Raw genomic sequence first — 24,127 nt, forward strand, 5'->3', positions numbered from 1 at the left:
TTATTATACAAAAAATAAGTGCTTTCTGAAACTGTTGATGAAATTTGGAACAAGGTGTTTTTTTTTCTACTTTGGGTGCGCGCACGTCACTGTGTACGCGCATTACGTTCTGCAGACACGCGCAATGATAGCCGGAAGCATCGATGGGAGGAAAATAAAAATCGATAAAAGCCAGTGTAATTCGCGAGTGTAAAAAAAAATTCTCCTACTTGCTGTCCTTTCTCTGACCACAGGCTCGAGTTCCTGCGTGTTTTTATCTCACCGCCGTGCCGGAGGGGACGACAGACGGCAGAAAACCCGCTCCGTTTTGCGAAGTTGCTCGGTGGGGGTTTATAGCTGACGTGTGGAGAAGTTGAGACTGCTGGAGCGGAGATAAACAAACATAAACAAGCAGGGGTCAGTTGAGAGCCTGTTCGAACCGAACCAGTAGCTCGGGGAGATGGCAGGGACAGCCAAACCCCGGTTTTGAGCCCGGGAATGATCCGCAGGAGACGGTGACTTCCACTGAGACTTGCTTCTTCATGTCAACTGTCAACACTGGCAACACAAAAGAATTTGGAAAACACGAGGAGCAGCCACAGGCTTTAGGAGGAAATCCACTGCTCCACTTACTGTTGTCCACACACAGCGACGTTAGCATGGCCGGCCAATGAGTTCACCTTTCAGGTTTCAGCTGGGAGCAAACGAAAACGTATAGTTCAAGGAGGCAGAGGTAAACACTTTTTGTTTTTTTTAAAACTTTGCAGTTTTCTACCTTTAAGGGCCTCAGAAGAAACCTAGCTTGACAGGCCACATAGCATGTTTGTATTTTAATTCTTGATGTAGCATTTTGGTTTGTCTGTTTACACCAAGTTAAAAAAAGACAGACTCCAAGCTGTTGACTCAGTTTGTTACCTTCAAATAGAACCGTCCGTCTCATGATCTCTCTGTCTCCTCTCTAGGTTTGCTGATCTGTGGCCCCTGGGTGTCACAAGTGGAATGAACATGGCCCACCAGGCAACCCCTAGTTCTCAGAAGGCCCTGATGATGGAGCTGAAGTCCCTGCAGGAGCAGCCGGTGGAGGGCTTCCGCATCACCCTGGTAGAGGAGTCTGATCTCTACAACTGGGAAGTGGCCATCTTCGGACCGCCCAATACTCTGTATGAAGGAGGCTACTTCAAGGTGGGAGAAATCTGCACAAATGGTCACTTTGCATTCATTATCGCAAAGAGCTGCTTGCATGCAGCATTTGCAAGGTTGTGATATTACTATGTAATGGTAATGATGCCATATTGTTACCATATTATCATGCTGAAGGGCACAGAAGCGTTGGGAACATCTTGATGATAAAAGTGAAAAGAGGAAAAGTTTGGTTTATCGCAAACAATATTGCCCTTCCAATGTTTAACAAAAACATAATTGCAAGTATTTCTCAAATTGTCCAAAATATGTATTCAGAAATATGAAAAGTTTTGCATGATTACCTAAAATGACTTTTAGGTTAAAGAAGATAATGGTTACGTTAGACCTCAGTTTCTTTGCTTTTCTTTTTCTCTTCTATCATCTCGATGTCCTTAAAACTTTGAGCTTAGCATCTTGATGGCAATAAAACACATTTGCATGCTGAGCGCGAATGCAAGGCTCTTAAAATACATTCGTCCATCTAATCCAAGTTAATTTTGCAATGACCATTTAAATTTATTTGTTCAAACCCAAAGAGTCCCACCATCCTAGAGATCTAAAAAGTATAATTCACATCTTCATGCTTCTTCTGACCTCTTCTGCAAGTCGATTTTTTTTTTTTTTCAGTCATTAATTCTGGCTCCATTCTCAGTCTCCACTCCTCATCACTGTACGGTGGTTGTAATTCAGAAAGCTATTTTTAGCTTGGTGACCGCTATAAATGGCACTTCAGCACAGAGAACGAGTAGGAGAGAAGGGCTAGATTAGATTGCCCATCTGTCTTTTTCTCAAAAAAAAAAAAAAAGACATGAAAGACAGAAGATGCAGGTCAGACACGGGTTTGTGTGTGGTTGTGTTCACACAGGTGTAGCTGGAGCTTACAACGGGTGTACAAAATAGGTCAAATAATTAGTTGGGTTTTTTTTTTTGCCCTGTCTTTTTTAAACTTCGTACAATACTTCCTCATCCTCATGCGTATCTCACTTGCTGATAAAAATAAGAGAAGCATTAGAAAAAGGCTGAGGATCCAGATTTATAGATGCTAAAGATGGATGCTGTGGTTGAAAGTAAATATCTCAGTAAGTAGAAGCACTGTTTGTTAGGCTAGCAAATATATTTACTTGCTATTTAGAGTTTTCATGGCTTGAATCAGTGTAATGTTCTATAATAGCAAATATCAATAACCTCGAGTCAAAATACCTCAATTTTAACATTTTCCGGCACAGATTAATCTTTGTTTAAACAAAGAGTTTAAACAAATTTAAATTGGTTTTCCTTTGGGATCAGTAAGGTGTTTTTGATATGAATTGAAAATGTATAACTTGATTTAATTTAATGCTTGAACTCGGGGCACTCAAGCTCTTTGTCTGGAATCTAATTTATGGATGTGTAAGCGTAGGAACGATATGATGGAAAATCTTAGGGATTTTCTGACCATAACTAGATTAAACCTTGATGTTTGTTGATGCAGGCCACTTGCTCAGCTCTGTTTACATCTTTTGTGGTTGGATGACCCCTTCACACATAAAAATATGTGGAACCTTAGAAAAGGAAATGGCAAGCCATTCACCTGTCAACAAAGGTGTAATTCTTTTACTGTTTGAGGTAAATAAATGTGATTCAGAGTTCCTGATTTACCTGACCTGGTATTTCCTGATCTCTTAAATTGAAACATGACTAACGTGTCTCTGCAGAATGTGATGACAGGCTGTTGAGGTAATGTGCTGGAACAGGGAAACATCTAAAACATGCAGGGCAATGTACCCCCAAGATCAAGGTTAGGAAACACTGATCCTACCTGCATATTTATTTTATTTATTTATTTTTTAATTGACATCTTCATTTAACTGACACAAGTATTTTGTCAAATATGTACTTAGTACAAATACATGGGGTTGTAAGAAGGACATTCAGACAGTTGTTATAAAATAAGATAAAAATTTGTTTTTTTATTTTAATGTTTTGTGCTTGTCTTATGTTTTTGAGCAAATAAAAAAAACATAACTATGTGTAAAACTCCTGCCAATCTATGGCGATATTTATGTTCATGCTACAACGTGGCTGTGGTGGTGCAGTTCAGTGATTAGCTGTGGACTGACGATAGTCTTATCTGACTGACATGCAGCTAATTTGAGGCTGCTGGGTGCACACCCAGGCTCCCATGCTTAACACTTAATAACTGGACAATGATAAACTGAGAAAAAAAAAACTGAACCAGACAGCAAAACTATTCATAACCCTTGAACTTTTCTACATTTTGCCGACACACCTATGTACGTTTTTGGCATTTTTTGTGATAAACTAGGACGAGGAAGTGCATAACCGTTCAGATGAAGAAAAGCAATATGAGTTTTTTAAAATTAGTTTTTTTTACAAATTCTGAAAAGCGCTTTACTCTGATACCCCTAAATAAAAAAAAAAAAACATGTAACAAATTAACTTTGAGATTACTTATTTAGTAAACAGCAGGTTTATTACAGCACTAAAGAATGTCACTATTGAAGAGCAAAACTAACACTGCACATCATCCTCAAAGTTAAGCACGGTAGTGGCAGTACCGTCCCGCGGGGATGTTTTTCTACGGCAGGGACAGAGAAGCTGGTCAGAGTTGATGGAAACGGGAAGAAAAAGGGATTTATTGTATGACGTTTGCTCCAAGTCAACATTTAAAGTATAAGATTTTACTCAAAAATTACCATTTTGTAATGAACCATTTTGGTTCAACTTGCAAAGTGAACAGTTTGCTGAATTGTCACAATTCAGCTGTATTAAGGTCTTGCTTAAAGCAGCCAGCACATTTTTCATGCTGTAGAATAAAGCAGTTACTTGTGTTCCCTTTACCAATAAAATATATATATATTTTTTTTTTGACTCCGCTGCATTTACTTTAAGGTTAAAGTCACCTGTCATTTGACGCTGTACAGCTGAGGCCCAGCAAAGGCTCAAAAGTACATAAACTACATTAACTCTCTCTCTGTTTATTCTTCCAGGCTCACATCAAGTTCCCAGTTGACTACCCATACTCCCCTCCTACGTTTCGCTTCCTCACCAAGATGTGGCACCCAAATATTTACGAGGTGAGAGCTTTCGGCTGATCTGGATGTAATGCCCACTTTTGTTGGTCATATGGCTTTTAGAGTTTCTGTTGCACTGAAGTTGTTGTTTACTTAATGAGGTTTACGGTGGTTAAAGCACGTTTTAGTGACAACCTACGCATGCGTTAGGTAATAAGAGAGTTTTGGTTAATAACATTTGATTCTTTTTAATTTTTTATTATTTCTTACTGATTCTCCTCAAACAGATTTCAGATGGGATAAATAAGACGGTTGCATTTATGTCTTATTTCCTTTTTGGGCTCCAAATTCGTGACATAAGCCATCAAAAAAACAAAGATTTATTAAATCTCACAGTTGTCATTTGCAACAAAAACGAGGCTCATGCTAAGTGCTTAAAGACTCAAATTGATGAGATTTTGTTATCTTGCTCCACAAAAGGTGCATGTAAACTTTGCAACGATCTAGGACAGAAATAGGTTTAGTGTGAAAGACTGTTCAAATATTGCTACTTTGGTTTTGTTCTACGTCACATTCTTACACATTGTTTGGTGCATTATGTTCAATGGAAGTTTATATTCCTTTCTGAGAAACATAGCAGATGAAAAAACTGTGCCCTACAGAAGACCATCACACAGCCAGGCTGAAACACTAAACCACAGCTGTGCGTCAGTAAAATGAGTGTTGTGATCGGCCCTTACAACGCAGATTTAATTTTTTTTTTATCGTAAAAAGAGAGTAAAATAAAACCTTCTTTCTTTTTTCCTAAGCACACCTCATTCATCTTGTCGGAAAACACCATGAGGATAGTCCCGCAGCCTCACTCGAATTTACTAAGGACTTAGGAAAAGTAAACTGTGCTGCAATGAAAATCCAATAATCACGTAACTCAAACAGGTTGTAAGTTGAGCTTCAAAATGCAAAAGAAGAAACAGGAGCAAGAGAGAGAGAGAGAGAGAGAAAAAAAAATAGAAGGTAAAAGATTAAGACTTGTATTTGAACTCAAACAGCCTGTTCATTGAATCAAAAATAAGCACACAAATGTGACTTTCGTGCCATTTTTGTGTCGAGCATCAACACCGCCATGAGCTCATGAGGGATTAGGAGGAAGGCAAAGACAGTGGAACAATATCTGTCATATTATAATGACAGATGTCAGTAGAATCTCTTCTTGATTTTTTTATTTTTTTTTAGCATTTCTTATGTGTGTGCCATTTGTTGTTTCCCCAGAACGGAGATGTGTGCATCTCCATTTTGCACCCTCCGGTCGACGACCCCCAGAGCGGGGAGCTGCCGTCTGAGAGGTGGAACCCCACCCAGAACGTCAGGTATTCCCTCTGCAACACGCGACGTCTGGTGATTTTTTGTTGTCTTGGATGACTCTTGAAAGCAGGCTAAAAACAAAACAAAAAAATCCTGAAGGAGTGACTGTTTATTTTGTTCATCTTCTAAAGAGCAAAAATGAAACAGAGGGCCCCATTTGTCTCTTCAATCTCTCATGCATTTTATTACAGTTTGATGCTAATTTAGAAAACACAAGGCTTCGTTCTTAAAAAAATTTAAAAAAAAATAAGCAGGGGGTGTGGGAGGGGGGAGACACACTGATAGAGCAGCTTTGTTGAATAACTGCTAAATTTAGCACGTCAGCAGGATTCACATCACAGAGGGAAAACTGCTGAGTCCGTGTTTGGGAACTCGAGCAGAGTGGAGGTAGCGTGTAATTGAGCCACATGAGGGACGCAGGATGAGCATAATGTGTCTGACCGTGCCGATGCAATCCGATGCCTGACTGTGTGTGCGTGTTGCTGTGCTCTCTCTGCCGTCAGGACGATCCTGCTCAGTGTGATCTCTCTGCTCAACGAGCCCAACACCTTCTCGCCAGCCAATGTAGACGCCTCGGTCATGTTTCGCAAATGGAGGGACAGCAAAGGCAAAGATAAAGAGTATGCAGAGATTATAAGGTAACGCACTGCGGTGGCTGTCAACGGGTGCCTCTGCTGCATGGAGTTAATTTACTTTAGCCATTCACTTCCAAACATTGATCTCAGGTGCCATTTAGATTCATCACACACAGAGTGGTCAAATACTTTGTGTTGTGCTTAACAGTAAGAAAATTATGTTGGTAGTAATTTTACCCTGATAAAGAAATAGTCTCCATTCACATCCGTCACCTGTGCTGGACCAACCAGATTTAAATCATTCCTGAAATGCGACTGGTTGAAAGATCATGTCTTCATCTCCAAAGTAGTCTTACTAAATTAAACGATATGCAGCGTTTCACCTTCTTGTCACGTTTCTCTGTTTCCAGAAGGAAACATTTTTGAAGTCTGCCATATTTAGTGATGTCTTGTTTCAGTGAGATGCAGTTTAAACCTGTATTTTAAAGGCCAACACTAAGCTCAACGTTTTTTCAAACTCTTAGTTGTTTTCTCCCACTCCTCCCGCCATCTTGCCTGCAGGAAGCAGGTGTTGTCAACGGCGGCGGAGGCTGAGCGGGACGGCGTGAAGGTGCCGACCACGCTGGCCGAGTACTGCGTTCAGACCCGGGTCCCCTCTCAGGACAGCAGCTCCGACCTGCTCTACGACGACCTCTACGACGACGACATGGAGGAGGAGGACGAGGACGAAGACGAGAGCGAGATGGAGTCCGTGGGGGAGGCCGGGGCCATCAGCTGCCTGGAGGACTGTGGGACGTCCACCAGGCGCTACGACAACCAGGACGACTCTGGCAACGAAGACTCATGATGATCTGGACGATAAATCCTCCCTGAAAATTTAGTCCCGCGGTCGTCTTTCATTTTTCGGAGTATGGAGTATGGAGTATGGAGTATGGAGTGTTGTTGTGTGTGTGTGTGTGTGTGTGTGTGTGTGTGTGTGCGTGCATGTGTTTGCACAAACAGTGGGGTCAAAAGTCTACTGCCAAAACGTTTAATCATTTGTTAAACTGATACAAGTTTGATTGAGTCACTGTTTTCACACGCTGTCAAAAAAAAAGAAGAAACAACAATTTTGCAACAGATGTTTGTTGGCACTATTTCCACTTAAAGTCAGAGTTTGGTGTTCTCACCGTTTGCCTTAACAACACTTTGCACTCTGTCTAATGTTTAGCAAAGTTTGAGTAAAGAAATTATTCCAGCCCAGTCTAGGAGATTCTTCAAAATATTACTAAAACTCATATTTTAGATTTATAAAGCATTCAGTCATTTTTCATCCTCCATCTCCGCATGCAAACGTCAAACTAGACGACCCTCCTCACGAATATTTACATCTCCAATCTAATTTAATTTCCATGCTGTACCAGTTCCTCTCGTATTTTTACTACACTCATGAAAATGTGATTACTCTCCATCCTTGCTTTGTGCCTTCAGTGTTGGCACAGTTCAGTGTCCTTCATGGACGCCATCTGGAGTCTGACTGGCCCAGGTTTGAATGACAGAAGAAACTTTGTGCGATCTTTGTCTTGACAATGCCACTATTGTTGAAAACCTAATGAATAGGCTTATTTTAGTATACGAGTTCTTCATTAGTGGAAATGTACTCATTAAAAAAATGAAACAAAGCGGGTTCTTTTGAGCTCAACAGGCTGTCGGCGCTGAGGAATGACGATAAGTTGCATTATCTGCCTGGAGTTGAGAGAGATTGGATCCGTGGTGTGTTTTCTTGCAGCTGTTTTCCCCATTTACCTAATTGAGACGATGTGTTCTCTGACTTGCCTCTTGTATTTCATGCTGCGTCTCAGACAGTCTGGTGAGGGGGGGACACTTGGCCCTTTGGCTCATTAGGCGATCAATGAGCTGGGCAGCTTGTCCTCTTGTCAGCTTGACGACTCTGTCTCTCGAAGTTCTCCGTTTGACTTTCACTTGATTGTCTTCCAGTGTCTTGGCCGATACCACACTGCAGCCATTTGAACGTGTGTATTTTATGGACACAAAGTGTTAAAAAAAAAAAAAGAAGAGGTTCAAGGGTGGTGAAAACTTCTTGCAAGGTACTGTCACTCAATTTTTCTGTAATATCTCAGCCATTCGAGCTTCAGGGCCTCAGAAAGAAATGACGGTCAGTGACGATCCTCGGAACCAAACGACTCATCTCTACGTCCCTTTCTTGCTTATTCCGAGACCACATCGCTCTCAGCCTCCGATCCGCATGATGTGAGCGTTCACACACCTCCGAATGTCGCATTCGGTCCATTTCTCGGTGCTTTGTCTTGAGTTTTCTTCTCGCTTCATCAGAATCAGAATTACTCTATAGGGACTTGTCCTTTAGACAAGCCAGACACTGAGATGCAGTTGATAAGTCAAACAAAAAAAAGAAAAGGTTGCTGTGTGACTCAAACTTGTGCTTTGATGCTACTTCATTAGAATTGAAAATGTATTTCTGTTAAAAGAACAGAAAAAAAAAATCATTTAAATAGGACACTGATTGCCTGTTACCTGTTTGTGTGTGTGTGTGTGTGTGTGTGTATGTGTGAGAGGATTTACTTTTAGCATTTTATTTTTGTTTGTTCTTTATGATGTCAAGTTTTTTATCTCCACCCAAACGTCCCTCCATTGGATTACAGTCAGACTCTCGTCACCTGAGCGATGAATGAAACTTCCAGCTCGAGAGAGAGGACTCGTCTTTTATTTCCTGCTTTTCTGCCAGCCTGAATCGGCTGGAGATTTTGAGGGATTAAAAAAAAACAACAGACCTTCTTAGTATTAAGCTTTTTGAACACGCTGAACAGCACAAAGTGACTGACGTAAAACACATGAATCTCACACAATCTTTGCGCTCTGAGAGTCTCTCGTCCCGTTTGAGCGCTCATTTCAAACGGATGGATTTTTACGCCACGGACAAAAACAAACCCCCACATGAAGTCTCATCTGAAAAGCATGCTGAGGATTTACATGTTTTTTTTTTGTTTTTTTTTTTTTTCACTACACTTATAGGATACCCATTGGATTTTAATGTGAAGCTGAAGGAGTGAAAGCTTTTTCTCCTGGTCCTGTTCTTTGGGGGGCCACAGAAAGTGAGGAAGACTCTGGAAATGGACCTTCAACATGATTCGGTAAGATGCCCACAGATTTCTGGTTGTCACTAAATATTGCCTACTTTTGCCCACCCACCTCCCACTCCCAACCCCAGTCATGCACAAACATAAACCTCTGTTAACGATCTAAAAACCTTGCATATCTCCAAGACGAATTGTTCAACATGTGATGTGCACAGATCAGCTATAATATTATGAAATCCATAATATTATAGCTTTGAACCCCTTTTTTAGGCAGTAATTGATTACTTTTACGTTTAAGGAGTGATTTTAAGTGGCTTTAATTGGGCTGCTGGGTCCTATCATCTCCACTATAGAGTTAAGAGATGCAGCTGTCAGGTTTTCGCTGGACAAAACTAATTTCTAGTTTTCTTTTTGTTCAGACCTGCCAAATCCCAATTTTTATTTTATTTCTAAGCGTTATAGATACAGATGGAACAATAAGGCTTAATAACTTCTGGAGTTCTGTGAGGACCGCTCTGCTAATTCAAATTTTGACAGATTCCACGTTTTTTGTTTTGTTTTTTTTCCCTCAGCAAACTATAACATAAAAAAGAAACAAAACTGTGCAGGTATTATGATGTCAGTTGTAGTTTTGAGTCCAACATAAAAAATAAGATATTCCACTATCATCCCTAGTTATGCATCATAGCATATAGCTTAGTTTATTTATTTATTCTTATTAAACTCAACAACAGTGCACCGCTCTAGGTTAATTTGACTGAGGTCTGAAAATGTTCTTAATCTTAATGCATTTTCTAAACTCGGAGATATAACATCCACTCAAATGTAAATTTCAGTGAAAAATTAAAAGTAACATGCATTTACCAAAAAAAACGGGAAAACGTGCTGCAAATTCATCGACAGAGATCGTAGCTTTGAATCCAACAAAAAATGAAAAATTACTATTGTTCATTCATTAGACTGTGTCTCTATCACATTCAGTGTGGAGTGAAGGGTTGAAATGTTTTGACTTATCAGTGATTCTGAGGTTTTCCTGCTGAGTTTGAATTAAAATTTTTTTTAAAAAAAGGAAAACAACTGTGGATTTCCAGGTCTGATATTAATTGTATAAAACCTAGAAGCTAGACGTTCCTGCATTATGATCCACAACCTTTACAAACCCACAGAACTTTCCAGGGCTTTCCTGTTGCCTCTTTGCAACATGAAAATGTGCTCATTTAATAGAAAAAGTGACACTTCTTTGCTGCTAAAAAGTACAGCTGAATGTACCTAGGATTAAAGTTACCACTTCCTGGAAAATCCCCTCAATCCACTGAAAAACACACTAGTGAAGTCCAAGAAGTGATAAAATAATGAATAATCAACTTCTAGCGTCCAAACTAACCTAAATCCAAGTAACCATAGCAAAGAGAATGGGGGAAACCCCGTGTATTTAGCTGTAGCTGGTTGCGGGTTAGCTTATTTAGCGTTTAAAGAAAACAAAAAAAAAAACAAGCCTGGCTCTGTCCAGTAGTAACAAGGGGTACTAATGAGTACCTTTGGGTAAATAAAAACACAGCTTGTGCTTTTACTTGGACTCGGTTTCTGTGCGGGACTACACACCGAGCAGGAGACATGACCTCCGACAGAATTAGGCTAATTGTTCCCCTGATTCCCGCTTGTGCTAAGCTAGCTAACTTCGTGAGGTAGCTCGTATATTTACCACATGTACCAAAGAGCTGCATCGGTTTTCTCAAGGATGTGAAATAAATTTCCACATCTGCTTAAGAGTCAAGTGTCAGTTCCTGGCAAAGCTTCAGATCTGTGATTGAGGCCTGGTAGGAGCGACAGCATCACCCAGTTATAAACTAAATGTCGGCCTTGGTTTTTATAAGGTAGAATGGAGGAAGGCAAGAGCTATTATTTAAAAAACAACTCCAAATTCCCTACACAGCCCCACACAAAATCTGAAATCTTTTAATTTAATGTGTGTATGTCTTTTTTTTTTTTTAGAGTAAACAAATCCCCTCCAAAAACTCCACAGTGAAAGACAGACCCATCCACAATGTCCATCCTGTTGATACTGATCCATGTTTGATTTTATTAGATTTTTTTCTTCTATTGCAAGGGTGCAAATTTTATACATGAGGTTTCCATTTTTGCAGACCCCCTTCAGTGTTGGGTTTGATTGTAAAATGATTTTGCTATCCCTCACTGAGCCTAAATATCATCAAACATGAAACATTTAAAGAAAGTAGGTCTTCAGGCTAAAGTTGAAAAAGTATGCAAGAGTAAAATTATTGTGTTCGAGTTGTAAAGTCATTAAGAAATAAATAAAAGTTGGTCTTTGATCAGTGGCTGTCGCTTCTTTCTGCTACGTTTGTAATTTTTTGGCTTCTATGGTTGATTTATGGCTCCAAAGCACACAAGGGTTCAATAATTTTTACAGCTTTTATTTCATGCTGTCCATCAGCTAAAGAACATTCAAAGAAGAAAATGTGTCAGTTAAGAAATCAATTTTCACTTCACAAAATTCTTCATGTGACTTTTATTTTACAGACAAAACGTGTCTGTAAAATAAAGTGCTATTCTTTTTATCGTTAGTTTTCAATTAGCGGGGAAGAACAAAGCATTATTCCTCCAGTTCCAGTTTTTACTGACCTATAATCAGGAATAGTTTTAAACAAAAGTATCCCAAAAGCTATTAAATAGAAAACTTTTTATCTGAGCCGTTCAGCCTGAGTGATGTTCCTGGGTACAAACTGTCTGTGTGATTTAATCCTCTAATCGTTTTACTGCTGATTTTATTACAGGGAAATGATATGCTCACTTACCTACTTTTTTATTTATTTATTTTTTAGATTTTTGAATCAGTTGCTTTTATTTCAAAATGATAGAAGTCAAAATGCCACATTAAGTGGCAAATTAGTGTTTAATTTCAGTTTAACTTTTGTGTAATTACATGGTGGAAGTAAAAGGATGCAGATAAAACTGTGCCATTGCAAATCAGAAGAGCTCTGAGTTTGTTAACTTAAATATTTCTAAGCAATGGATAGTAAACTAGTTAAGCCTACAGTGAACATTTCCTGTATTCGCTGGTTTGGTAACATTAGGAGAATAAATTCTGTCCTTTTTTTAATGTAAAGCTGAAGATACTTATTGAAAAAAAAAGTATTAAAATGAATATATCCAGACAAAAAGCTGAAAGATTTTAAATGGAACAAATTTCTATGGAAAATCTAGTTTGATTATAATACTGAAGTCAAATTGGATCTTCTGTCATTTTTGTACATTAACTGTAACGTTGCAGTTTGCACTGTTGTGTGTTTCTCATTAATTTGTTTAACATATGCAAAAATGTTAAAATTAGGCGTTTTCCCCGCATGTAACCTAATGCTTTTAAAAATAAGAATATACTGAAATAAAAGCTTATGATTAGATCTGTTGTTCCTAAACTTTGCCTGATTTAAAAGCCAAACATTTTGCAAAATGAATAAAGCGATCCCACATGATAAAACCTGATTTAAATTGTTTTTTAACTGAACACATATTTCTCCAGAGTTCTTTAAATACTCCACATTTTGAAGAGGAACTGATCTAAGTTTGTCCAGATGCTTTTACCACATCAGTATGCTGTGGTTTCACCACTTTTTTAGAACAGGATTATAAAAATAAGTGAGGAAAACCTTCTGTCCCAAAAATATCAGAATATGATCAAATATGCGGGAGAAAACGCTTGAAAATTCACTCAAAAACAAACTTGTAGGAACCTGTATTTAAAGCTGGCACACCGATTCCAATACAGAAAACACACATAGAAATATATTGATGACCTAGCTTACACAACCCAGTTTCATAACAAAATTGGCAAACAGGTTCAATGCTATCCCAATGTTGTTGGTTTTTTTTTTCCCCCACTCATTTTTAGTGTGGATTTTCAGTCATTCGGGTTATGGCTATCCTCATCAGTTGCATCTTGAGAATATTTTCCTTCTCATTACACCAAAAAAAATAAATAATTGTTTTTGGATGAGATCAAACACCTATGTGAAATAAAAACACGCTTGCTTTCAATAAGGCCACTATTTCTTACATGTTGTATGTTCATAGTAATGAAGCTGCATGCTTATCTTCTGTGCAGCATCAACTTTGTCAAGCTGTCAAGAAGGTGAAATATTCTTTAAGCTTCGTGGCGTTGTGTTTGTCTCCCCCTTGTGGTACAATCAAATGTTTACAACTGACAATGGAGTCAGATGAAGAGCCGTGGCGCCTCTAATATTAACCGTGAAGTGTTATAATTAACAAAGGTGAGCAAAAGGCGTTTTTTTTTCTTCTTAAAAGTCCGGCTGTATTGAGTTTCTTCTTCCTACACGATGTGTTTTTGATTTTTTTTTTTTTTTACATCAAAATGTTTTTATTTAAAGATCTTCATGTGACTAAAACCAATGAAGTACCTGTACATAAAGTATGTTATCACATACACATAAACGTGTCTCCAAGGCAGCCCAGATTTAGCGTAAGAAGTCGCTGCCTTTTACAGGTCATATAAGTTTTTGTTCCAGATTATTAGGAGATGATTGTAACAGTAAACATAAAAACAATTTTTTATGATAGCTTCACTTACTATTAAAAGAAAGAAAAGTTAATGTTAAAAACTCATTTCAGGTCATTTGAAATGTTCGTTTTGTTGAAAGATAAATGAAATCATCATTTGAAAACTGCATTTTATATTTATCCATTTCTTTTTCACTTCTCAGTAGATTAAAGAGCAGAATCTATAGATACAAACGGAGACGAATATTTAACTTAAACCCTGAGAAAGAAAAAAAAAAACTTTATCTGAATGATCTTTCCTCAGTGTTAGTCCCGCTGAGCCTCCAAGTGTCTCTGAGCGGCCCTCAGTGTCTCCTGCAAGTCTTTGTACCCCGCCAGCCTGCAGGCCTCCTCCAGCTGGGCCCAGCGGTAGTCCTGGTGCTCGTCGGACAGCGTCACCGCCGCCTCCGGGCTTCTCAGCTCGGCCAGCCAGTACAGCACCTCTTTGGGTCTGCCGCGAACCTCGTAGCGCAGCTCCTGCACGAAGCCGTCTATAACCTTCAGATGCTCCGCCCCCAACCCTGCTTCCTCCTTGGTCTCCCTTAAAGCCGTGGTGAGGTCATCCTCACCTGGGTCAACGTGACCTGGGAGTACCACACGTAAGATGAAATAAAAACACACAACGTGGTATTTTATTGTAAAAATGACAGACGAGGCTTTGTGCAGACCTTTGGGTGGGGTCCAGTGGTGCTCCCCATAGGAAGTCTGCAAGAGGAGATACTCGATATTCCCCGGAGGGGGGTTGAGGCCGGCGAGGCGACGAAACACTATAAACCCACAAGCTCGCAAAGCCATCTTCTCTTATGTTTTAGAAAGTTTCATCCACAAAAACTGCTGGGAATGATAAAGTAGACGCCTTACTGTTTTGTTTTCAGAGATATTTTCATTGAGAGCTCCAGTGAGCCTGCTGCGCATCAAGAAAATTCGTCCGACTGCAGTTCAAGACAGACACATTTGTTCCGCTGTGTGGTGGCTCGGAGTACTCAAGGTTTGCACTGTATTGGATGTAGTGTAAAAACAGTTCGGCCGTTTCTCACCTCACCTGTTAATATTAATAACTAAAATGTCTAAATACATTTCCTGACTATGAAAAGGTACTATATGAGGCTAAATAAAAAGCATAGAGGGAGAGAGAAAAAAGAAACAAATGAAAAAATTATTTTTTTTTTTTGCTGAAGAGGGACATTGTGTATTATTGAACATTTTGAACAACTGGCTGAATAACCTAAAATTAATAAGTTAAAAAGAAAAAAACAATCAAAAAAAGAATAACATCAAAATAAAATACATCAACAAACACCATACAAAGACACTTAAACACTACATCTTTCCTCCAGGTTTTAGTATAATTTAAGCTCAAAAAGATACAACAGAGCAAGTTTGGTATAATCTGATCAGTGTTTTTATTAACTGATCATTCTCTATCAGCGTAAACATCTGTCATGGAACATGCTGGACTTGAGAATGGAGAATGTTGGCAGCTGTTAAGACAAAGATTGTTGTTCTAGCATGGTGACCGTAGAAATCAATCGCAGGTTTAAATGTTAACTTCATAATCATTTTGTCTTTGTTAAAAAAAAATAGTAAAATCAATTTCAGGGCTACTGCTTTCTCACACCCTCAGTGTGACTTAGTCTCTACTAACATAAACGGTAAAACCTTTTCAAAAAAGGTTTCACAGAATGTTGTTATATCTTCTCATACTTGCAGCTAAGAAAGTTGATATCGTCATTTTTACTGTTGCTATGTGAGCTGCTTGATTTTTGTCCCCATTGTGATGTCACCAAGTCAAATACTCACAATTGCAGTGTTTTTTTTTCTTTAAATCCACATTTTAATGTATGATTTTTGTGTGTGTGGAAATTAACCACCTTATGTCTTTTTGTCAGTCTCCACTTGTTTGTGAAAATATACACACCCCTGGATAGTATCTTTAAGAATGGTTTCCAGTTTTTAGAGCCTGCACAGCTGTCAAACAGCACCATCCCTCCTATCTCAGGCCTATCTTCCATGTCCTCAGACGCCAACGCCCTACAGCTGCCACCAGTCAGGTTCAACTTCAGAACCTGGAGAGGAAGATGACTTAGCAATGCTAAGCTCTCCTTCTGGATCGCTCTTTCACAAACAATCACAGACCGCAAAGAACCACCCACATTCAAATCACTTCTCAAAGCACGGCGTTTCGAAAGAGCTTAAAACATTTCACGATTTTACATTCTGTTGTAGTATTTTATCCTATTTCTTGTCCGTGCTCAGCGTGTCTACGAGTGTCTCGTGAAGCGGCTGATAATTCTCTGTAATAAATATAAAACCAATGGGCTAAATAATTAAGAAGAACCATTTCTGCACGATCAAACAGCCTGTGTGGGAGAGGCAGAAGGCTAAGACCCTCAGATGTCATCAGAATTAATAGAGTGTGCTTCATGTCTGAGGCTGGTTAGATAAGGAACAGACCCAGAGGAGGCTGGACCAACTGAAGGCAGCCTGTGTGAGAAGATAATAGAAACGAGCCCTCCCTTCACCCCTGAGCTGTCAGCAGAGCAGTCCTTCATTTTGAAGAAGGAGTCACAGCTGCTGGGTTTCAAGGTAAAGTCAGAGTGAGAGCTAAACCGCCTTTTGTCATTAAAAAAAAAAAAAAAAACAGATTTTTTGTTTGTCATGTTTACGTCTCTATAAATCAAAGCGACATTGAAAAGTTCGTTAAGCTTAGCGAGTCAATTCAAGGATGGGAACTTGTGTGCGCTGTTGGTTTTGGTATGTGTTCGACGTATTTAGAGAGTTTGCTTGTGTTAAGCTTGATGATTGTGGCTTACGGTTTGTGAAAATTTACAGTTTTCAGTTAAAATGATACTTGTAATATACACTGCTCAAAAAAATAAAGGGAACACTCAAATAACACATCCTAGATCTGAATGAATGAAATATTCTCATTGAATACTTTGTTCTGTACAAAGTTGAATGTGCTGACAACAAAATCACACAAAAATCATCCATGGAAATCAAATTTATTAACCAATGGAGGCCTGGATTTGGAGCCACACACAAAATTAAAGTGAAATGTTCCCTTTATTTTTTTGAGCAGTAATAGAAATGTGGACCTGCTGAAAAGCACATCTATCCACTGTGCAAATGTCCAATCATCTTTTGCCTGAGTTAATTCATCAGCGCCGCTTTGGCTCTTTGAGTAAGTTAGGGTCGCTTTTAACTTTGACTTCTGACCCGTCGGCTCAGATGTTTCTCGTCTCTCACTTGAGAAGACGTCATAGATTCTCTACAGATTTTTAGGAGGCCCAGCCACAGCAGAAGATGACATGTTTGTCTTAAATCATCACTAACTTTGGAAAATTCACACTGGACATCAAGTAATTTGGGTTCTGGGTCTATTCCTTCCTCCAGCAGACTTTGGGATCTTGCTATACAAATGTGAAGCAAAACCTATACGTTCATCTTTGGAGTGTTTCATAACACATTTCGGTGTTATTCTGTATTATTATTGTATTACAGTTTCTTTTTTTGTACATTCTTCCTCTTCAAAGCCCTTTGTATTGCCTGGTTGCTGAAAATGTGCTATATAAATAAAATTATCTTTAAATTTATCTTTTTTATTTTGGCCAGGGGCTTGAAGAGATGCTACTTCTGATGCTAATAAAGAGCTTTTTCAGCCTGTGATACAGCAGAGCTCATTATCCCACTTTTCTGTACATGGAGCAGATTTTATCTAACATTTCTGATACATGCTGCCTCTTTGGGGGGTTGCACGTGTTCATGATGTAGCACTGTACCCTCTGGAGGCAGTGATATTGGCAAAATATAGTTGGATTTGCCGTTTCATAGATCCCATTTTTATGTAGGTTGTTTATTTAATGCGGTTTCGCATCAGGACCTGTTTTTTTTTATTTTTTTTATTTTTTTAAGCTTTCTCTTGCTATTTCTGACAAAGACGTCTAGCGGATGTTTAGTAAGCGATGACAAGGCAGATATTAGGGATTAATGGTTTTAAAGTGCGGGGAGAAGAGTTGATCGGTGCCAAGGATGTTCTCGCTTAAATGTTCTGGAGGTGTTGTGGACTTAATCTAAGCTGACAACTGAGACGTGAGGTGCCAACACAATAATCCCTTTGACAATTTATTAAAAGAAGAAGAAGAAAAAAAAAAAACCTCAGGATGTAGTGAAAGTTCTCAAATTAACACACATCAGAGAAAAACTTTGTTGCATCTTGAACCAGACTCACGCAGAGAGCCATGGAGGAGAAAGAGGAGCCTGGAAGACTTCACTTCGTCGGCAAGAAGGATGAGCTGATTAAGGCAAAACGCTCTTTCCGGACTTTGGAGGGTCGAGACGTTCTGATTATCTACCATCAGGGAGTCTTCTATGCTATGGACTGCTACTGTTACCGTGAGTAGGATGTTTCTGGTGGCGATTCAAAACATTTTTATTTGCCCCCAATTTCAACATTATGTCGCAGATAAGTTTATTGCGTATGAGAGGATTTCATTACCAGGCATCAGACTTTAATGAGCAGAACAATCTGTTGTGAGACGCAGCCTGTGATAGAAGATTGTCACTACTGGATCGGTTAAAGCAAATAAGAATCCAATTTTCCAGAAAATCTCTCATTATTAATGTTGTTGTGACTTATAGATGCTAATAATAGTTACTATTGTGGCACCCTACAGGCCTCCACAGAGAATCATGTTCATGTCAAAGGAAGCCATACAGAGTTATCTTCTTCAGTACTTCAATACTGGGATAAATTAATAAGTAAATAAATTAATAAGTAAATACAACAAATACTAATATATAAATAAATAAAATTAAAAATGAATTGTATTTACTTTTTACAATTTTTATTTATTTTTTTTGCTGTTCCCGACTGAATTTTTCACTGAATTTTTCATTTCACACTTATGAAAATTTCCTGGGGCCACCACTGACCCTCCAGAGTCATAGCTTTAAGATTTGATGTTTTTCAATGTGTTGAAACACATTTTCAAGTCCCTACAGTCTTAATAATTTACATTAAACAATAAGTAAATTTTCAGGAAACTGGGTTGATGTTGCATTACAGGATTCCTTTTTGCAGAACAGTGTATAAAACTCTGCATTTATCTGTGTGTGGGGGACATCAGCTCTCAACTCATGTAGACAGATACAGCCGTCTTGTTTGTCTGCAGTTAAAAAAACAGGAAAACTTGTGTTCTTCGTACAGATGCCGGAGGAACATTGGAGAATGGAGACATAGAGGTGAGTTTCCCTTTGACTTCATGTCAGATTAGCCTATAACGTTGCGTAGGTCAGGAGGGAGCACTGAACTTTAAGTCTTTTATTTTCACCCTGCGCTCGCTCTCACATGTTAATCCATTTGTACCTTAATCACCTACCACCTCCTGCTGGGTCGAGACACGGAGAATTACTGTAATTACCATGTCAAATTTGCATTGCATTAACATATCACCCACCTGCTTTGTTTCCAAACAAACACGCTTTACACACAGGAGATCAACGGCAAGCTGTGCATAATTTGTCCAAAGCACAAGTACAAGATCACTCTGGCCGAGGGGGAGGGCCTGTACAGGGGCAGGAACCCCCAGGAGAAGCCGCCGGTGTTCAGGTGGTACTCCAAGGGGATAAAGCAGAGGGTCCACACGGTCACGGAGCAAAACGGGGAAATCTTCGTCAAGCTCGTCATGATCCCAAACAAGGTCGATTCGGACTACTACCAGGGAGAGAAAGGCAAGGTGGAAAGAGCCAAGGCCAAGGAATCTGACGGGGACATGCCTGTGATGAAAGATGACGAGGAGGATGACTGAAGTTTCTTCCGCTGATCTCAGAATGAACTGTGACTTTTGCAAGGATGTTCACTGATACAAGCCGAGACATGACCTGCTTTAGCGTAGAAGTTTAAATGATATATATTTAATAAATTAATCATTTTGGTCCCACTTGGTAGCCGCATGTTGCCATACTCTCTTCGGCTCCATCTCTCCCTCATGAATTATGCAGCTGGATCGATGTGATAAAAAGCTCTATAGTGATCAATACAGTCCTGAAGTGGAGAGTCATTTACATAAAAAAATAAAAACATCATGCAACAAAAGTGGCTGGTTTTTTTAATTATTAACGTAGTAGGTGACACAAAACAAAACATTTTGTGGAATTAATTGCCTTATGTTGTGCCATGCCTTTCAATCATACTCTTGCTTCTTGAATTATTTTTGCTTTCATTTTTTTCACTATAAAACCACAAAGTAGCAACAAGTTTTACTGGATATTTTTGCTAATGGCCACAGTGTTTGCAACACTAATATTCTCCCATACATCTGTGGGTTCCTCAAGCTTCTCAGGACCGTGTTGCAGAGCAGTTCTGCATTATTCTTTCCATTTTGGCACAGAGTTAAGGGTCAAGGCACACTTTTCAGATTTTTATTCGTAAGAAGTTTTAAATATCATAGATCATTGTTCTTCCTCTTCACAATAAAGGTTAATTTTGTGCTGTTTTATCACATAAAATTCCCCTTGAAATACATTGATGTTTATGGTTTTAATTTTTCAGAATATTGAATATTTTTACAAGTGACTGTACTGTGTCCTGGACAACGGGAAATATCCTTTCAACCTTCGTGACTGTAATTAACGCCAGGGTAGTGTACTGTTTTTTTTTTTTTTTTTTTTTGGTAAAAAAAAAATGCATTACTTAACAGCTTACTGTACACACAATGCAGAACGACGTGGCTTTGAAGACAACTGTGAGAGTCAAACACGATCTCTGTTACTGTCTCACAGCCAACTTCCACTGCTCCACAGGCTTTTTCTGTTCTATTGACACTTCACGATACGATTGATAAGTAAAATAGGGCTGCAAAGTTGCGATGGATTAAATATTAACATATTATTATGCTGTCAAACTGACACAAACCTGGAGCTACTATCTGCTGAAGGTCATTTCTAATGGGCCAGCTGAGAGTTGTTTGTCAAGATAAAGAGCCAAGTGTGTGAGAAAACTGCTAAGCGGGGGGGAACCTGAGGGACGGCAGCGGCCTGGGAGCGGCATGGTTTGCAGGGAATTTAAAATCTAAAGCTTGATCACATTACACGGCTGTGAATTAAACAAGATGCTCTGATTAAAAATGCATATGTCCTCAGGCTTGTCTACCTCTACAAAACAGCAGTAGAAGACCTCGAGTTTATCCAACAGAGATGGCCGGATCTAATTTATCTCCTGTTATAGACCCCCACAACAAAACAGCCTTGAAAACAAGGAGCTTAATTTAATATTTGATTGACAAGTAAAAAGAAAAAATAGATTAGATAGTACAGGCGGTTATTTATTTTCACACCATAGTTGTTGATTAAAGGGTTTCCTGCAACATTTTCAGGTCTATATGCATCAACATTCCATTTGCAATTCACAGATTAAAACTATAGGTGCACCAAGAAGAGGACAAGTCAAACCCAGGATCTTCTTGCTGCAAAGTAAAAGTGGTAGCCACAGCACCACAAATATTCCACAACAAACACACACAAAAAATGTCACCTTTCTAAAAAAAAAAGAAAAGAAAAGCTAAGTGCTAACCATTAAGCCAAATATTATTCACATCCTTGGCAGATTAAAGTAGCCTTTTAATTTTACCAGATTATTTAGTTTAACAGGAAATGCTATTATTTTTTTTAAAAAGTGGTCTAACTAGAGTCCTAACTTGAATCTGATGGAGAATCTGTGAAAGTGGTTGAAGATTAGGGTAATGGCAAAGAGGCCTTCTGACATGAAAGATGTGAAATTCATCAGCAAAGACAAGTCATCAAAATATCAATGGAGACAAGTAGGTTTTAGTGTAAACCAGAAGCTTTTTCCATTGATCAATAAGAAAATGTTAACCAAGAATTTTTTTTTAAAATTAAAATGTTAATAATGTTAATAATGCAGTTTTTCAAAACGGGTGCTCCTTTTCCATAATCATATTATTCCAAAATTTCCTGTGGTAAGAATAACCTAGACTTTAGCTGTATACCGTACAGCACATGGACATACTATTCAGGTTTCTGGGAATGTTGGGGTTTTAATTAGATGTATCTGTGTGTTCAGATTAACATGAAGATATTTTTCAATTGAACACTGGCTTGAAATTCTAGATTTGTTGACATTTTCTCAATACAATAAAACTTGAAAACGTTGCTGCCTTCCTGTTTAATAGGGGGCTAAAGGTGTTGCCGGATTACAAATCAAAGTTTTTCTTTATTCATCAGGACCAACTCTAGAGTTGAACATTTCAGTGTCTACGTCAGTAAGTTTAATTCTCTGCGAAGACGGAGAAAAGCAGGGCAGCAGCAACTGGTCCACTGAAAACAAAGCTCACCTTCATTAAGAGAAAAAAAAAGAGAACATATGGAACAAACTACAGCAAACCAGCACTGTGTCCTGGACGTCGGTAGCCTCGTTGTGTTCGTGTGAATTGGCGCGCGCTTTAGCGTATGTGTCCGCGTGCGCGTTGCTGAGTCAGGCGCGAACACTCGCGGTTCCCTCCGCTGCTCCTCTCTCCGTCCCTCTCTCTGTCTCTCTGAACATCTGTCTGTGACTTTTTGCTTTAGCCGCCGAGGGGATTCTTCACATGTCTGGACACCACGCTGCGGAGCTGCCCCTCTCACTGCCGTAAATCTGCTCGGCAACTTGTTTGTCTGGCCGCCCATGGGCGCTGCTGCTCTCACCCACTCCGCTGCTCCACCGGCTGGGGGCTGTCCGGTGCGCCTCTGCGGTCGCTCGCTCGGTGGGTTCGGGACGGTGCCGAGCTCCGCTTTTATGAATGACTAAAGAGACGGGGGGGAAATGCGAGTGAGCGCTAAACCCCCGTGCAGCAGCCCGGGCTCCCGGGGGGCCAGCCACCGATGAGAGAGGGATTATCGGCGGCTCATTGCGGAAAAGCGAGCCTGACTGCAGACTGGCGTGGAAACGCACCGTGACCATATAGCGTAGAGCATCGGAACACAGCCGCGGTGGCCACAATGTAAGTTCATCTGCACGCTGCAACTCATTGGCACACGCAGAGAAATGATGCCCCTGTTTTGCATGCCTTGTTTATTCTAAATCCATTCATCACTGCACGGTGAGCACTGAAAACAGTTGTCCGACTCTTTGATTCGCTGAACCACATGCCCTCTCAGGTGTAGGAAAGGCCTTGGTGAGCTTCATCTCTGTCATTTTCAGTGACATAACAGGTGATGCGCTGTCTCCGTGATACACATGAATAATAAGCTCCCACTTAGTCTTACCCAGGAGCTATCTTCCTGGCAGGTCCATCCACATCGTTGCTTTGGGCAGCGAGTGTCCCGGAGGAGTCGGGCCCGGGGAGGAGCTCATGGGCCAGGGCCAGCTGCAGGGAGGCTTGCTGTGGAGCTACCTGGGTCACGGAGCGCTGGTGGGACCCTGCGACCTGGAGGGCAGCCTGCACAACCCGGCCTTCATGGAGTACACCTCACGCGTGTTTGGAGACGTCACGGTGGTGGTTCGGGATTGCCCCAGTTGGGTAAGAAAACAACCACGCAGAGAGATAGTGATCAGTTCCTTGTTGGATTATTTATTCGTTTAATTGCTTATAGTTTGGACAATGTGCAAAGCTTTTAGCATCTCACAGAGAGCTCTGTACAGTGCAATGCTCTGAAATGGAAAGAGTACAACTCAAATGCAAGCCTACCAAGACATTGCCTTCTACTTACACGAGAGCTAATAGACCCTTTGCAACTCTGGTTGCAAAGGGTCCCTGCAGCTCCCTGGAGCTGCAGGGATCCACTGCTCAGGTGGGGCAACTATTAGTCTTGCATTCTGAAAAGTCAGGCTCCTGACATTCAAAAAGGTGCTAGAAGTTTGCCTCCAACCCTGAAGAGTGCAGAGAAAACATAAAGCATATCAGTTGAGATTCTCAGACACAAAATACCAAAATAAAACTTTTTTTTTGTTTTTGTTTTGCATAAAACAAAAACTGCTAATCAGTCTGATTCTGCACACACCATCCCCATGGTGAAACATGGCAGCTTCATGTTTCATCAATGGGTTGGGAGTGATTTCCTTTAGGAGTTTCAGGCAAACTGGTTTACGGGATAGAAAGATGGATAGAGCTAAATATCAGGCAATACTGGAAGATAACCTGTTAGAGGCTGCGAAAGACTTGAGACGTTGGCTGGTCCAGTCAAAGTCCGGTTAGACTTGAAAGTTGATTTTTCCACCGCCTTTCTCCGTCAATTGTGATTAAGCTTTAGATATTGCAAAGAAGAATAGGAAAACATTTTACCGTCTAGATGTGGAAAGCTGGCAATGACATACCCTGAAAGACTTGCAGTGCAGCAACAGTGAGAAGTG

The 24,127-nt window shown here is 39.8% G+C and overlaps 4 protein-coding genes across 5 annotated transcripts in view; 3 read left to right on the forward strand and 1 right to left on the reverse strand.

Moving 5' to 3' along the window:
- Window positions 1-93: 93 nt before the first annotated feature.
- On the forward strand, window positions 94-9,183 carry ube2r2 (ubiquitin-conjugating enzyme E2R 2). 2 transcript variants are annotated; one of them, XR_001662392.1, is made up of 7 exons: window positions 94-712; window positions 942-1,161; window positions 4,152-4,238; window positions 5,445-5,542; window positions 6,041-6,175; window positions 6,674-8,271; window positions 8,524-9,183. XR_001662392.1 is itself a non-coding variant. In XM_007554281.2 (6 exons), the coding sequence occupies exons 2-6, from the start codon at window positions 979-981 to the stop codon at window positions 6,957-6,959; spliced, it is 789 nt and encodes a 262-aa protein (XP_007554343.1). In that variant the 5' UTR covers window positions 94-712; window positions 942-978; the 3' UTR covers window positions 6,960-8,891. The 2 variants fall into 2 exon arrangements, 1 of the variants encoding a protein (XP_007554343.1); XM_007554281.2 differs by having other exon boundaries at window positions 6,674-8,891.
- A 3,758-nt stretch (window positions 9,184-12,941) lies between these two features.
- Window positions 12,942-14,739, reverse strand: nudt2 (nudix (nucleoside diphosphate linked moiety X)-type motif 2). Its single transcript, XM_007554282.2, has 2 exons — window positions 14,448-14,739; window positions 12,942-14,363 (listed from the first exon to the last, which is right to left on the reverse strand). The coding sequence occupies exons 1-2, from the start codon at window positions 14,572-14,574 to the stop codon at window positions 14,047-14,049; spliced, it is 444 nt and encodes a 147-aa protein (XP_007554344.1). The 5' UTR covers window positions 14,575-14,739; the 3' UTR covers window positions 12,942-14,046.
- A 968-nt stretch (window positions 14,740-15,707) lies between these two features.
- Window positions 15,708-19,973, forward strand: rfesd (Rieske (Fe-S) domain containing). Its single transcript, XM_007554283.2, has 4 exons — window positions 15,708-16,365; window positions 18,005-18,174; window positions 18,989-19,023; window positions 19,275-19,973. Exons 2-4 carry the CDS (start codon window positions 18,021-18,023, stop codon window positions 19,587-19,589), a joined length of 504 nt encoding a protein of 167 aa, XP_007554345.1. The 5' UTR covers window positions 15,708-16,365; window positions 18,005-18,020; the 3' UTR covers window positions 19,590-19,973.
- A 1,747-nt stretch (window positions 19,974-21,720) lies between these two features.
- Window positions 21,721-24,127, forward strand: part of rhobtb3 (Rho related BTB domain containing 3) — a 34,808-nt gene continuing 32,401 nt past the window's right edge. The window contains exons 1-2 of the mRNA XM_016672569.1: window positions 21,721-22,778; window positions 23,066-23,297. Of these exons, the coding sequence (XP_016528055.1) occupies window positions 22,777-22,778; window positions 23,066-23,297 (234 nt within the window). The 5' untranslated portion in view covers window positions 21,721-22,776. The remainder of the gene's footprint in view (window positions 22,779-23,065; window positions 23,298-24,127) is intronic.

The sequence above is a fragment of the Poecilia formosa genome, unplaced genomic scaffold (genome assembly GCF_000485575.1).
Source record: "Poecilia formosa unplaced genomic scaffold, Poecilia_formosa-5.1.2 Scaffold62, whole genome shotgun sequence".
Lineage (NCBI taxonomy): Eukaryota > Metazoa > Chordata > Actinopteri > Cyprinodontiformes > Poeciliidae > Poecilia > Poecilia formosa.

Bases quoted from the DNA above. Each gene is read 5' to 3' on its own strand.
- ube2r2 (XM_007554281.2), top strand. From the start codon at position 979: ATGAACATGGCCCACCAGGCAACCCCTAGTTCTCAGAAGGCCCTGATG. The intron at 1,162-4,151 runs GTGGGAGAAATC...TTATTCTTCCAG, and splicing joins ATGAAGGAGGCTACTTCAAG to GCTCACATCAAGTTCCCAGT. The intron at 5,543-6,040 runs GTATTCCCTCTG...CTCTGCCGTCAG, and splicing joins AACCCCACCCAGAACGTCAG to GACGATCCTGCTCAGTGTGA.
- nudt2 (XM_007554282.2), bottom strand. From the start codon at position 14,574: ATGGCTTTGCGAGCTTGTGGGTTTATAGTGTTTCGTCGCCTCGCCGGC. The intron at 14,364-14,447 runs GTCTGCACAAAG...TGGTACTCCCAG, and splicing joins CCACTGGACCCCACCCAAAG to GTCACGTTGACCCAGGTGAG.
- rfesd (XM_007554283.2), top strand. From the start codon at position 18,021: ATGGAGGAGAAAGAGGAGCCTGGAAGACTTCACTTCGTCGGCAAGAAG. The intron at 18,175-18,988 runs GTGAGTAGGATG...TTCTTCGTACAG, and splicing joins TATGGACTGCTACTGTTACC to ATGCCGGAGGAACATTGGAG. The intron at 19,024-19,274 runs GTGAGTTTCCCT...CTTTACACACAG, and splicing joins TGGAGAATGGAGACATAGAG to GAGATCAACGGCAAGCTGTG.